General features: G+C 38.6%; 1 protein-coding gene across 1 annotated transcript in view; it reads left to right on the top strand.

Moving 5' to 3' along the window:
- Positions 1 to 757: 757 nt before the first annotated feature.
- Positions 758 to 16,158, top strand: part of IL7R (interleukin 7 receptor) — a 39,590-nt gene continuing 24,189 nt past the window's right edge. The window contains exons 1-3 of the mRNA XM_043996630.1: positions 758 to 906; positions 5,819 to 5,832; positions 7,748 to 7,868. Of these exons, the coding sequence (XP_043852565.1) occupies positions 821 to 906; positions 5,819 to 5,832; positions 7,748 to 7,868 (221 nt within the window). The 5' untranslated portion in view covers positions 758 to 820. The remainder of the gene's footprint in view (positions 907 to 5,818; positions 5,833 to 7,747; positions 7,869 to 16,158) is intronic.

The raw sequence follows: 16,158 nt of genomic DNA, 5'->3' as shown, positions 1-16,158 counted from the left end.
GGTTTTAAATCAGGTTTTTGTAAATCGAATGCAACGAATATTTCCTAAGCACCTGATGTGTACCAGGCACTATGCTAAGTGCAGGGGATACACGAAAAAGCAAAAGTCAGTCCTTGCCCTTGAGGAGCTTACATTTGAATGGATGTACAATGAGCTGACTCTTAAAGGGCACTAAGGAGGTAGTGTATTTAAAAGAAATCTGTGATCATTTCTTTTGGAGGGTACATGATCTCCCTGTTCAGGTAAGGAATCATACCCTTTACAGAGCTGGAAGGGCATTGAGAGTCTTGTCCTCATTTTTTTTTTTTTTCAGTTTTAACAATAGGGATTTTGTATCCTGAGTGGAGCCCACCTGTTTGGCTATTTCTCATCAGCAAGAAGATGAGCCACCTAGGTACTTGAATGGGACCACTGCCTTGGTGTGCAACAAGTTTCGAGGTAGGGAAAGACTAGAAGAACCCCTAAGAGCTGCAGTAAAAGAAAAGGCTCATGAGCCCCCATTTCCAATGGAAGTCAGCAGTCATTTCAACTTACTACAATTCAACAAGTTCTCAGGCTTCCTGTTGCTGACACATCTTCGTTTCTCATATGTTTATATTTCCTCCTAGCTGTGGTTAAGCAATACAGAGTTACTTAGTGTTGGTTTATAAAGCTGCATCCCCAGCTTTTTCTCTCACTTGCACAGGCACAGATTCTCACTGGCTCTGGTTCATTCTCTCTCTCTCTCTCTCTCTCTCCCCCCCCCTCTCTTTCTCTCCCTCTCTCCCTCTCACTCATTCTGTCTCTCTCACTCATTCTCTCCCTCTCCCTCTTTCTCAAAATGACACTTCTCAGTACAACTATTGGTATCATATTCTTTTTACTTCACTCTTCTTCTGGAGAAAGTGGCTTCGGACAGGACGGTGAGTCATTTCAAACTTTTCTTTAGGATTATGGGACTCTGACGTCTTCTTTCAGGTTGTTCAGAGCCAGGAGAGTCTTAGGGACTTAGGCATGTGCTTCTCATCAGGACTGAGAATTTAGATGATCCTTTGAAAACTAGATCATTCTGGGCATTGGAGAATAGGCCCTCATATTAACCCCTGCTTTACAGTTTAACTCCTAAATATCCAAGAAGAAATGAACTAGCCTTTCTGAAAGGCTCCTCCAATCTGAGTGGATACCATTTCTCCTAGTGAAAAGATACATGGAGGGCAGCTAGGTAGTGCAGTGGATAAAGCACCAGCCCTGGATTCAGGAGTACCTGAGTTTAAATCTGGCCTCAGACACTTGACACTTACTAGCCATGTGACCCTGGGCAAGTCACTTAACCCCCATAGCCCTGCAAAAAAAAAAAAAAGATACATATACATAAATATATATTTCATGCATTTATGAGTTATTTAGGTCTTATTTATATAATAATTATATTTAAACAAATTTGTCATATTAATTATTTATATAAATTGATATATATATATGTTACTTATAAAACAGTTATTTAAGGATTTAAAATACTAAGTTATATGTATTAGAATATATCTAGGTATATATAAATGTAATAATATAGACAATTATATATGTCATATGTGTGTATGTGTATATTAGATCTATGTTTGATAGATGTGTAAAATATAATTATAAATCAAAAATAAAATCAAAATAAATAAATGTTTTAAAAATAAAATAAAAGAGACATGTAACCTCCACAAGCAATAGATTTGAAGAATTCCTCCAAAGTAGAAAACTCCATGCCATTGCACTTTGTGAATTTATTCAATAGAGCTTTAGGGAACTCCCAAAGTATGGACTTGGTGACAAAAGCACAGTGCTTGAAAAGTCCCCAATAAAGCTTGAAGTTTTTAACAGAAGAGATCACAGAATATTGGCACATTAAGGAACATTAGAGATGATACAATTCAGCCCTTTAATTCTACAGTTAATAAAAAAGTCCAGAGAGTTGAACTGGATGACCTCAGATGTCCGCCCATAAAAGAGGTTCCACAAAATTTGCCCTGCTGGAGAATGGGTAGCAGAGGGCCAGAACACAGCTCTCCTGTCTCCCAGGCCATTGCTCTTTCCACTGTACCCCAGAGCTTGGCTTTAAATTCTCTAGAAAATACTAGACAAGAAAGACACACAATTTCCTTGAAATCAGCTTACCAGAGATTCTGAGTGAGTTAATTTTCTTTAACAAGCCACCATTAGTGAATCTGAATGAGGGGTTAAATCATTGCTGTGATTATCCTTGTGCTGAGAAACAGAGATACAGAGTCACTGCACCAGTCCTTAAGACTTCCAACAGACAGTTGACAAGAAGGAAGGAAGCAGCAGCACTCTGGGGAGCCCTTCATGCCAATTCATTCCTGTAAATTAAGTTATTTTACCTTGATGATTTGAAGCCTTTCCCAAGAGATGGATTCAGATGAGCTCTAATGACTCAGTTTCCATATTTTACATTTTATAACTACTAAACAGGGAAATCACTGACATTTTCTTGTCACAGGACAAAAGTCACAGAGTTAACATTTTTTTCACAGTCTGACTACAGTATGAATCATTTCACAGAGATGCTTATTAGTTCATTATAAATGCAGTCTTGTGCTTTGAACAGAAAATGAATGCTGAACCTATAGGAAAGCATGTTAACACACGTTGTGATCTTAAATGATCTTTCTTACATGATTGCTCTTAAAACCCTGAGTTGTGACTCAAGGGGAAAATTTGGTTCTAACTTCTGATGAAAAGGGGAAAAAATACTACATATGCTTTTGGAGGGCCGTTACCTCAGCTCTGAAACATTTTAATTTGGGAGTGATTAGATACAAGTCAATAAATTAATCAATTCTTCAGTTGCATTTATTTAGCCCCTATTATGCCTTAGACATTAAGTTAAGTGCTGGAGACACAAAGCTTATATTCTATTATGAAAAGACAACATACATGACCACAGATAACTAAATATAGAATGTTTGCAAAAAAAAACACAGAGTAATTGGTTAGGAAGAAGCTAACCACTGAGCCTATAGTCAGGAAGACCTGAGTTCAAATCCAGTCTTGGACACTTACTAGCTGTGTGACCCTTGGCAAGTCACTTGACTTCTGGTTACCTTAATCTACCAGAGCAGGGAATGGCAAACTGCTCTAGTATCTTTGCCAAGAAAACCCCATGGACAGTGTTGACATGCTATGGAGTCTCAGAGAGTTGGACACAACTGAAATAACTGAACAATAACATCAATTGTTTAGGAGGCACCAACAACAAACAGATTCAGGAAAGGCTTTTTTTTTTTTTTTTTAGTGAGGCAATTGGGGTTAAGTGACTTGCCCAGGGTCACACAGCTAGTAAGTGTTAAGTGTCTGAGGCCGGATTTGAACTCAGGTACTCCTGACTCCAGGGCCGGTGCTCTATCCACTGCGCCACCTAGCAGCCCCAGGAAAGGCATTTTTTAAAAGAGGTGATGCTTCAACTGAGCCTATAAGGGAGCCAAGGATATTAACATCAATAAAGTCTGAACTTTGGAGATTTTATTTAAATTACCCTCTGAGACATCAAAGACTTTTCAGCCTCCTTGGACACTGAGAATTCCAGTAACTTGCCAGATGCTGTTTGCAGAGAAAACAATGAAAACTCCCATAATTGATGGGATGATGGTTCTCAAATAGCTTCCTTATACTGTGGCATCCTTTTTATCCATTCACAATTATACAACTGTTATAAGTTTACAAAGTTTCTTCGTTACAATCACTATGATGGGTTGGTAGTAACAAGTATTATCTCCACTTTATAGATGAGTAAACTTAAGGCTCAGTGAGGTAGAGAAACATGCCCACGGTTACACAACTGGTATGTGTCAGAACCAAGATATAAGATGATAAGTCGAGATTGCTTCTAAAAATGAGCACTTTAATGAAAGGATGATAGACCCTGTGTACCATATAGCTAATACACTTAGGTAAACTAAGTTCCACGGAACATCTTTATAACACTAGTGCTGATCACATGATAGAGGAAAGTTATATTGCTCTGAGTTTGATGCATTTAGAGAGACCTAGTCTAACCCATAGAGAGGGATCATGACATAGGGCAGGTCTTGGAAGACCTAGGTTCAAGTTCTGCCTCTTATAGAGCTATGGAACCATGGGCAAGTCACTTCTCAGTGCTCTAGGCAACTGTCCGAGACCATAAAGTGCAAACGAGTAGCAGATGTGCATCAATGAAGGGAGAGAGGAATATCCATACTAGAAGTTCCTTCATGCCCATGAAATCACAGGTCTGGACCACCCTGTGAACCCCAACCCCCCAAAATTTGTTCCATAGCTTCTCTTCCTTTGTGGATTAACAAGATGTATTATATTGACTATGTGTGATAGAATTATTGAAGGTTAAAAGAGGAGCTGATAGAATGATGGGAAAGGAAATTCTAGGGTCAAAAATAAAGAAAGGCAGAGCAGCTAGGTGGTGCCGTGGATAGAGCACTGGCCCTGGAGTCAGGAGGACCTGAGTTCAGATCCGGCCTCAGACACTTGACACTTACTAGCTGTGTGACCTTGGGCAAGTCAATTAACCCCAATTGCCTCACCAAAAATAAATAAATAAATAAATAAATAATGAAAGGCAGAAGGAGAAGGAAGAGGAGGAGGGTTGTAGGAGGGGGAGGAAATCTTTTCTGTTTAGGAATGCAAAATATAAGGAGGGAGATGATTGATTCTATAAATTCATGAAGTGTGTTTCAAGTCAACCTAAACTTGTACCCTTTGAAACTTGAACAAGGTAAAGGAAAACAAACAAGAGAGAAAGCTTCTTCATATGATGGTTTAGAAATGTAAAAAACTCCTTGTCCTAAGAGGTAGTACTAACGGCTAATAGAAGTGGAATCAAATAGCTGTGATAAGCTTATGAACCAGAAACAGTGACTAATAGAGGTTTGAATATGTCTACTTTTCAAGGCTGATGTCAGGGAGAGGAAGAAAGCTTGTCCCTTGGCCCTCTGTTGAAAATAATAGCCTTGGACTGAATAGTCTATGAATTTGATGCACTGTAATCTTTCTTACCTTCACAGAGAATGTTTCACAAAGAAGTTATGCCTTCGTGAGACTAACACAGAATTTTAAAATTGAAAGGGAACTGAGAAATCATCTAGTCCAACCTATACCCAAATAGGAACACCCACTAAATTTTCTAACATACCCAACAAATGGTCAATCCGACCAATACTTGAAGACTTCCAAGGAGGGAGAATCCATAGCCTCTTGAGGGAGACAGTTCCATTTCTGGAACTAATCATTAGGAAATTTTTCCTGACATCAAATTTAAATTTGTCTCTTTGTAGCTTTCATCTATTATATTTGTTTCTACCTGTTGGGGACAAACAAAATAAGTCTCATCCCTCTTTAATATAACCACCTTTCAGATACTTAAAGTCTTTTCATCTCTGTGCTAAGAATCTCCTGTTTTTTGTTTTTGTTTTTGTTTTTTATTTAGTGAGGCAATTGGGGTTAAGTGACTTGCCCAGGGTCACACAGCTAGTAAGTGTCAAGTGTCTGAGGCAGGATTTGAACTGAGGTACTCCTGACTCCAGGGCTGGTGCTCTATCTACTGCGCCACCTAGCTGCCCCTGAATCTTCTGTTTCTTAAACTTAATTCTCATATGACAGACTCAAGGCCTTTCCATTCTAAATCTAGGATCTTTTCACCATCCCAGTTTCCCCCTGAAAAAATTTATCACATCACAATCTGTCAGTGGGGTTGCATATCTTCATTTCAGCTCAGATCCCATAAAAGTGAGTAAGAAAAGTGACTCATTGAGATAAGAGTCCAAATCATAAATAGTGATAGTCAGGAAGACATGGGTTCAAGTACTACCTCTGAAACTTACTAACTGTATACCCCTTTCAGCCTCAGTTTCCCCATCGGTGAAATAGGGATCTGTAGCACTTATCTCATAGGATTGTTATGAGAATAAAACGAGATAACGTATGAAAGCACTTTACAAACTTTTTTTTTGTTTTTTTGTTTTTTAGTGAGGCAATTGGGGTTAAGTGACTTGCCCAAGGTCACACAGCTAGCAAGTGTTAAGTGTCTGAGGCCGGATTTGAACTCAGGTACTCCTGATTCCAGGGCCGGTGCTCTTATCCACTGCGCCACCTAGCTGCCCCACTTTACAAACTTTTAAAGCTCTACATAAAAGTTAATTGTTATAATTATAGGAACAGGTGGTACAATGGATAGCACACATTGAGCCTGAGTTCAAATCCAGCCTCAAACACTTAACAGATGTGTGACCCTTGGAAAGTCACTTAACCTATGTCTCCCTCAGTTTCCTCATTTATAAAATGGAATAGTAATTGCACCTACCTCACAGTGTTGTTGTAGAGATACAGTAAGATAATAATTATAAAGTGCTTAGCACAATATCTGGCAAATAGTAAGAACTACCAGAGTGTTAGTTCTTCTTCTTCTTATTATTATTATTACATACATGTCAATTGTTATTATTAAAGGCAGTTAGGTGGCACAGTGACTAGAGTGCTGGGCCTGGAGTCAGGCAGAGCTGAGTTCAAATCCAATCTAGAAACTTATTAGTTGTGTGACCCCGAACAAGTCACTTAACCTATTTGCCTCAGTTTCTTCAACTGTAAATTGGGACAATGATAGCACAGACCTCACAGGGTTACTGTGGGAATAAAATGAGATAATATTTTTGAAATGCTTAGCACAGTACCTGGCATATATAGTAGGCTCTTAATAAATACCCATTCCATTGCTATATTATTGGCTTACTGGATCTTTTCCTCAAATAAAGAAAAAGAAAATTAATGGCAATATTAAATTCAGATGCTAGGTTAAGAACCAAAACAATGTTATGCATTATCTCTGACTTAAAATTAACCAAGCAAATAGATCAATTAAAGGAACACGGAAAATTTTAGTATTCGCAGGGACCCTAGAATTCACTTTACCTACCACCTACATGTTATAGATGAGGAAAATTAATCTCAAAGAGGAAAATTTGAACTTTATTTATCATCTTCCTCAATTATACCATGAGCCCCTTGAGAACAGAGATAGTCTTTTGATTTTTCCGTTCATATCCATAATACTTAGCTTAGTATTTGGCACATAGAAAGTGCTTAAGAAATAGTTTTTAATTCATTCAAGTGGCAAAGCTAAATAAGTCTGAATGAAGAAACTCATTCAATTATTGTACAATGTCTTTTTTTTTCTTTTACCTATTCAACAAACTCAGACAATCTGGATTTTAATTCTGTCTCTGCCACTTGATACCTATGTTACCTTAGGGGAATCACATCACATCTCTGAGACTCAGTTTCTTATCTGTGAAATATAGGAGGGTAGACAAGATAACCTCTTAGACTCCCTTGTATGATCCTGTCTGTGAGATGCTATGCTAAAAAAAAGTTGAAGGTACAATGGTAAATAAAAACTATCCCTTCCCTCTAAGATTTTGCTACCTATTATAAGTAATTGCATGTAACATAATAGTCTTTTAAATCATGCAATTATTCCTGGGCAATAGTTTTTTTTTTAACCTCATTCCTCTTTCCACTGACCCCATCCCATTTCGATTCTTTTTATTGTTTTATAAATAAAACCTAACTTTATACCCTTTTGTTCTCCCTGAGAAGTATCTTTTTTTTTTTTTAAAGTCTACTCCCTGCTGGATATCCCACATTTCAAATTAATTAAATCTCTTGCTTGACTAATAATCTGTGTGTTGCTCTCCAGATGAATTTGGAGATGAAGAAAAAGATGACTATGAGTTCACTTGCTACAGCCAATTGCAAGTCCATGGCCAGCAGCATACTCTGACCTGTTCTTTCAATGACACGTCACTCAACAGAACCAATTTGGAGCTCAGGCTATGGTGAGAAACTATTGTGGGTTTGTTTTGTTTTGTTTTGTTTTGTTTTTGTTGGGAGGGTGGCAGTGCAGAGGTTAAGAAGTCTCTATTATGAGGCAGCTAGGTGGCACAGTGGATAAAGCACCAGCCCTGGATTCAGGAGGACCTGAGTTCAAATCCAGCCTCAGACACTTGACACTTACTAGCTGTGTGACCCTGGGCAAGTCACTTAACCCTCATTGCCCCCCCCAAAAAAATTCTCTATTAGTACCTCTGTATGTCATACTCCTGAAAAAAAAAACTTCTTACATTGATGCTAGAATTATACAAATTTGCCACCTCATGAATGCCAGAAATTCCCTTAGAATGAATGTTACTATACACACACATTTACTCATATATACATAAGTGCATGAATGCATACACACATGGATTGTGTGGTCATAAACATGCAGATCCTTAATTCATCTTCATGGTTTCTCCTTGGTGACTCTAGCTCCTATTTCCTCCTTAGCTTAATTTTAGAGCCTAGATAGTAAGAAAGAATGAAAAAAGGAATGTGTAAAAGAGAAGTACAGAAAGTGAAAGATGGGAGCTCAAATTCATTTAACAGAGTTTGCTACCCCAGCTACCAAACTATCCTGCAAATCATTACGGCTCCACACCCCTCTGAAGTTTCCCTATAACCACCAACTGGAGAAACACTCTGTTGAGCTTAACAAAGATTTTCCTCTTGGAGGACATATAGACGCATATTCTATTAGAGTGGAAAGGGATGTTTGAAATCATCTAGCTTAATTCTATCATTTCTTAGATGAGGAAATCAAGCATATGAGAGGTGATGTGATTTGCCCAGTCACAAGACTAGTTGAAGCTGGAGCCAGAACTAGAGCCTAGGTCTTTAACAATAGCAATATTAACAATAACTACTACTAATATTTAAATAGTGCTTTAGAGGTCTGCAAAGCACTTTACAAATATTATTTTGCTTTATCCTCACAATAATCCTGGGAGGTGGGTGCTATTGTTATCCCCCTGCTTGAGATGAGGAAACTGAGGCAGAGGTCTTTGTACTCAGAACCACAAAGCTAGTGAGTGTCTGAGGCTGGATTTGAACTCAGGTCTTCCTGAGTCCAGGTCTAGTGCTCTATCCATTGTGTCATGGGCTGTATCTAGTCCATTTTTCTTAGTAAGCCAGCTGCAGAACCACCTTGATAATGCCAAACAAGCTCCGTCTCATCCTTGCTGTTTATTTAGGTTGCCCAGGTATGAATGAAGTCCAGGGTTTCTATATAATAATTATAAACTAGGCCATAAGAGGAGGGGGCCATTTCTTTTTTTTTTTTTTTTTTTTAGTGAGGCAATTGGGGTCAAGTGACTTGCCCAGGGTCACACAGCTAGTAAGTGTCAAGTGTCTGAGGCCGGATTTGAACTCAGGTACTCCTGAATCCAGGGCCGGTACTTTAACCACTGCGCCATCTAGCTGCCCCGAGGGGGCCATTTCTTACCTGTTTCTTTCACGATATATCCAAATACCCTGCACATCTCTATGAAATATTTTTAAAACCCTTCATTTCCCCAAGCAAGAAATGTCCATTCCTCTCTACCTATCAACTCCTAAGTATAGAATGAGCAATAGAAATGAAAAATGCAATAGATTTCCATGATTATGAAAGTCCAAATTATAGAACCTCAATCCCCAGCCCTAGCTGAAATGAATGAAAGCTGAAATGGAAAACTACACAAAAACAATTTCAGGAAAAAAAATAACCAATTGAGTCAGATTCTTTAGCTGCCCTCTCACCATATTGCTTTGCATCAGCTGCAGATCTCAGTGGCTTTTGTGTTCTTAACAATGCTTTGCCCATAGTGGGTTCCTAATAAATATCTGCTTAATTAAATTAAATTTACACACAATCATGGATACAGTTGGGATCTGGCTTCTCATAAGTACCAGGAGAAAAGCTGCAAAAGGAACCAAAAAAAGTCCCATTTAGTTTGTGGCATAGAAGAAAGAAAACGAATCCAGAACTTGGGGCCTTGCTCTACCTCTTCCTAGAGAGTTGACCTTAGTCAAGTCTCTTCACCTTTTTCAGCCTCAATTTCCTTGTCTGGAGAAATGATTTATTCTCACCTCAACAAAGTTGTTGTGAACATGACATGAGATAGTACAGATGGGAAGTGCTGTTAGTTCAGCAGGAAGGCAACTTGCATTATAAAAATATCTTCTTGGCTGTCATTAATAACTAAGCTTTAATATATATAGTTTATTGTTGTTGTTTATTATATTATTTAGATAATATAGTAATATATTTTATAATATATAAATATATGCGATAGATTATATAACAGACTATGTGACACGATATATATCAATAATTTATTATTATATGTGTTTTATAGAGATAGAGAAAGGGATCGGGATGGAAATAGGGATAGAGAGAGAGAGAGAGAGAGAGATGATAGAGAGAGACAGAGACAGAGATAGAAATCTCAAATGCTTGTCTAAGGCTTCACTTCATAGTAGATGGTACCCTACTTCAAAAGTGGATGGTCTTCACTTTCAGCTTTGAAACATGTGATGTTTAAAATCTAAATTGTGGTTGCTTTAAATTAGAAGCTTCAGCACCTGTCTTTGGGCATTAAACATTTATTAAAGCATACAGGTGTTCAGAAAGTTAAGAAAAAGCCTATCTCCCATAGAGTTCCAGCCTGGTTGGGTTCTTCCTCTTTCTTCCTCGAGCCCTCCTCCAGGAGCCTGCTTTAATCAGGAACTGTCCAGCAAGCTGACTGGGGAAGCTTTTTATAGTTCTGGAACAGAGGCGGTCCTTACACACTGCTTCAAGCTGATTGGTTGGCATCATCCAAATCCATTGGTTCTGAAGGTGTTCTCAAGGTGACTCAAAGCAAATTCACAGTTTTTGTGATCATTTCACATCTGAGATAATTATGGGGATTACCACTGAGCAATATATACAGCACATGCAGTATGCCAGGCTTAAAATAGGTGGATGGGATATACGTCCATGCCACCGAACATATTGGAGGAAACTGAGTCAGACTTAATCAGATGCATGGGATTGAGACATCCATGGCATCAGGCACATTGTAGGGGAATAGAAGCCAGGTGTAGAATGAGATGGGTGGGATGAAAACTTCCAGCCACATGTGTAGTACCTGGACTTCATAAGTGTTTCCCCTTCTGTGAGAGTTCAATGCGTGCTCTTGTATGTATTCCTCTCATGGGTAAAGGCAATTAATGTCTTAAATGGTAAATTCCCATAATCCAAGTCTCATATGGATTTAAAAATTTGAGGATAATAATGATAGCAAAAAATGTGAAATGATCACAAAAACTGTGAATTTGCTTTGAATCAGAATATAAATTACAATGTACAATGATTCCAAATAATATTTTTTGCAAAAATAGTATTTCTAGAATTAATTTACACTTGTCATAGTAATCAACTTACCAAGGAAATACTTTATATAATTTGATGAAATAATCAGTTGGAAAAACAAAACACAATCTTAAAAGAATGAAAATCTCTATGAAAACAAACTCATACTATTAATTTCAAAATGTAGATACAATAGCATAAAAAGGAAACCTTTATGTAACATTTGAACTGACATTATTTCTCTGAGTGAATTTAGAGCATTTTTTATTTCAATATCTAAAATCTCCACATCTCATATTAATATCTTGCTGTCTACTTCTGCATTTCAGCAAAATATGTCCCAGTTTATGGCAATAGAAGCAGACTCTTGAAATATGATGATGATAAAGTTTCTCTTGTTTTTCTTCAACCCCTTTATTTTCTCTTTCATAATACCAATGCTTTATAAAGTTATTAGTTAAAGGCAAAAGCAGGTAAAGATAAATCAAAACAGAAAGTCCACAAAAATGAAGCATTAACATACTTACAAACATAACATTTCTTACCCAATGTGAAGATCAGAAGGTTGAGGGGTTCAGCAATCCCTTCATGGTCACCAAACTGTGATGTTTAAAATCTAAATTGTGGTTGCTTTAAATTAGAAGCTTCAGCACCTGTCTTTGGGCATTAAACATTTATTAAAGCATACAGGTGTTCAGAAAGTTAAGAAAAAGCCTATCTCCCATAGAGTTCCAGCCTGGTTGGGTTCTTCCTCTTTTATAGTTCTGAAACAGAGGCGGTCCTTACACACTGCTTCAAGCTGATTGGTTGGCATCATCCAAATCCATTGGTTCTGAAGGTGTTCTCAAGGTGTGATTACAATCCAGTTAACTTGAAGTAGGCTAATCAACAGTTAATCACTCTCACTTGATTCAATCAGTCTAGATTAATCTCCAGGTGGGTCTTTGAGTACCTACTAAATCTCATTATTTCATCACAAACACATCCAAGGCAGTGATATGAGGTCAACTAGTTCCAATGCCTTAGAGCTACTCAGTCAACTCTGATACCATCTATAATACAGGCAGTCCCAGCTTTCTGCTGCTGCACCCATTTTTTAACTGGATCTGTTATTGTTCATCCTTCATTTTCAAAGAGGACCAATAATATAACTACGTCTGTGATTTTATGACAAAGGAAATTCATGGTGAGAGGGTTTTCTCAAGGGAAATTAGCACATTCTCTGCAATTTATAGTTTTAGAGAGCTGCCTGGGGGCAATGGGAGGTTAAATGACTTCCCCAGGGTCATATAGTTAGGTTATGGCCCTGTGGAACTTGAACCTAGGTCTTCCTGGTTTCAAGGCCAGCTCTCTACCCACAATGTTACAGCTGCCTCCATTTCCCATCTTACCACTGCACTCATTTAATGCTCCCTAAATCAATGGTTCTTCTTCTACCCATCTTTGTGCTGCTTTTCTTCTTTGTCATCTTTCACAATCCCTCTGCCTCACTGGGTTATTGCAAAAGGGAAAAAACAAAATGAAATAGAAATATAATGTGAGCTGTTATGATTGTTATTACATCAGCTTATACTGGTGACATGGAACATATTAAAGAAAATTCAGTGGCACCTGTGGGAATGCTCAGTCAGCTTTGTGATGATCCTTCTTTCCATGTGCTTCCAGGAATACAGTATCACATAAAGGGAAAGGGGATGTGTTGCAAGTGCATTATAGACTCTGAGTAGGCAATGCAAAAATAGTGAATTGCAAATGTAAATTGCAATGCAAATAAGTCATTGTCACAGAAAAAAAATCATGAAAAAATTTGCTCAGCATGGTGCATGCCAAGTAATGGGTTGGCTTAAGTGACTTTTTTACTCTTCAACTGGTTGCTTCAGCACCAATTGTGGGCACATGTGGCGAATATTCGATCTACTTTTACTTGCATAGTATTTGGCCATGCTACAGCCCCCACACTCTGTTGAATATTTGGATTTATCCCACAGCATGTTTCCAATATTTCTATTCCATCTGTTTTATGGGTCCAATGAAGAAATATATGAAAAAGCACTTATTGGGGCAGCTAGGTGGCGCAGTGGATAAAGCACCGGCCCTGGATTCAGGAGTACCTGAGTTCAAATCCGGCCTCAGACACTTGACACTTACTAGCTGTGTGACCCTGGGCAAGTCACTTAACCCCCATTGCCCCGCAAAAAAAAAAAAAAAAAAAAAAAAAAAAAAAAAAAAAAGCACTTATTGAGCACTATATGCCAAGCACTGTGCTAAATGCTGGATGTCTAGATAGACAAATATGATAATTTCTGCTCTCAAGGAAATGACATTCTAATTAGAGGAGACAACACAAAGGGGACAGTTCAGCTTCAGGACAAATGGAAAAACAAGGAGCTCATAAGGGCACAGCAGCAGCAGAACAAATGGCAAAGCCCAGGATTCTTTAGAGGGCAGGAGTGTTTCTGTGCCATGGGGGTGGGAGATTGGGGGAACCAGACTAGCCAAATACCACTGGGAAGTAAGGAATGAGTGAGCCTGTGAGTCAGAATGGAGGAAGAATTCTGGATTCCCTCTGGAAGGGGTGGGGTTGAGGACAAGGTCAATGTCTGATTAGGAGAAGAAAAAGGGAAGGGAGCATTGGCAGAAAGGTCAGGGTGGGCTCCAAGTGACCTGGAGTATAAAAAGGGGAGGATGGTTCCAATTGGTACCTTCACCAGCTAGAGCTGTTCAAGAGAAAAAGATGAGTTATGGTGGGTTGTGATCCTGATGTAGGAGGCAAAAAGGGATTAATAGAAAAACCTAAGACCCAAGCTTTAATTCAGATATTAGCTCTAAAAGGGAGTCAGACCTCAGTTAATGGATAACTTATGCTAGGTTCTCATACCCACAGTGATCAACATCCATAACGGACCAGAACGGGTCAGGTCAAAATAACAATAAAGGAAAAAAATAACCTATAGAAATTCTAATGAAAAATGATTATATTTTGAAACTAGCCATGGGAATCAGAAAGCAACATGCGCGGAAAAGGCCAAATTTGTCCTCAGATTCACCTTATGATGTGTAAACCCCCAAAACACACCTCCACTGAAAAAGGTACCCACCACAGGGGTTGGTTTAGGACCCCCAGGAACTCCAAATTAGGATAAGCCCTTTCCAATATTCTGGTTCTCTCCCTGTGGTCACCCACAGAATTGCAATAAAACTTAGGAAAAGGAGTCACTGAGTCTTGTCATTCTTTTGGAATGACTCACGATCAATTGGACCCCAAATTTCCTGAGATTAAGAGTCTCATGCTCTACCGACTGAGCTAGAAATTTTGACAAATTGGGAAAAGGGAGTAATTGGAAAAGGGATTACGGAGAAAATTGGATGTAGCCAAAAAGAAACAAATGACTTTAAGAGAAAGGAGAATTCCGATAGCACTGACCTGGAAAAGAAAATGGGAGGTGTTTTATTGCAATACTGTCTGACCACAGCAACCCCCTTATTTGGCTCTTGGGTTCTCCAAGACGGAGTATGCATTGTGTTTTTCCCCTCTGTTGCCTCAGAAACCTCAGTCACATTGGGTGGGCCCCCAAAGTCTGAGGTAGGATTTTTCACAAGTGTGGTCTTAGTCCAACCCACCTTAAAGGGACAGGGAGAGAAAACATTCTGTATGACCCCTCAGGTGTATCCTTACAAATTTGGAAAAAAGAGAAAAAAGGAAAAAATTGGACATGGGTGAAAAGGACTTATTTGCAAGAGAAAGATTTAAGGTAACATACCTCCTGATAGAAGTAATATCTTATGGCTGTTTGTTTGCTTGTCTGTGTGCAGCTGCTAGCCTGCTTGTTGTCTTGTGCATTTATGTCTGTCAAATGTTGTAATTTTGTTGTACCATCTGTGGGGAATTTTTGGTTGTACCCCCCATAGCCTTTCAGAGTGATGGCTAGGCTCTGAAGGTGGGAGAAGGGAAGTCTTTGACTTCTGTAGAGGTGTGTGTCTACTTAGGAGTTTTGAATTTGGAATTGGGATGTAACTTTTTTGCTAGGCATTCATAGCCTTAGATGAGCATTGTCAAAGCTGGTTTGAAAAATGCTGCTACTTTGAAATCTTTTGTAATGGAATGGTTAAAAAAAACTCAGGAAATTTGGGGTCCGATTGATAGTGAGTCATCCCAAAAGAATTACAAGAATCAGTGACTCAGTTTCCTATGTTTTATTGCAATACTGTGGGTGACCACAGGGAGAGAACCAGAATATTGAAAGGTATCTCTCGAATAGTGAAAGAAAAGACAGTTTTATTTATAGTATAGATAAATTGATTATCAGTCTCATTATAATAATCTCCACCTTGGGGAGGTACAGGGGAGGGCCTGTTCTACTCATTATACTATTCTCCACCTAGGGGTGTTACGAGGGAGGGCTTATCCTAATTTGGAGTTCCTGGGGGTCCTAAGCCAACCTCCATGGTGGGTACCTTTTTCAGTGGAGGTGTGTTTTGGGGGTTTACACATCATAAGGTGAATCTGAGGACAAATTTGGCCTTTTCTGCGCATGTCTCTTTCTGATTCCCATGGCTAGTTTCAAAATATATTTTTCATTAGAATTTCTATAGATTGTTTTTTTCCTTTATTGTTATTTTGACCTGACCTGTTCTGGTCCGTTATGGATGTTGATCACTGTGGGTATGAGAACCTAGCATAAGTTATCCATTAACTGAGGTCTGATTCCCTTTTAGAGCTAATATCTGAATTAAAGCTTCAGGTTTTTGGTTGGAAAAAGAGTAGGAGTAGTAGTTAGTAACAGTGGTAGTGGTGGTGGTGGTGGTGGCAGCTGCAGCAGCAGTAATAGTAGGAATAGTAGTAGTAGTAATAGTAGGAACACTCGAAGCAGCAGCAGCCAATGTTTTTATAATGTTTTACAATTTCTAAAGCG

This window comes from Dromiciops gliroides, chromosome 1 (genome assembly GCF_019393635.1).
Source record: "Dromiciops gliroides isolate mDroGli1 chromosome 1, mDroGli1.pri, whole genome shotgun sequence".
Lineage (NCBI taxonomy): Eukaryota > Metazoa > Chordata > Mammalia > Microbiotheria > Microbiotheriidae > Dromiciops > Dromiciops gliroides.
This window is presented reverse-complemented; position numbering and strand designations above follow the sequence as displayed.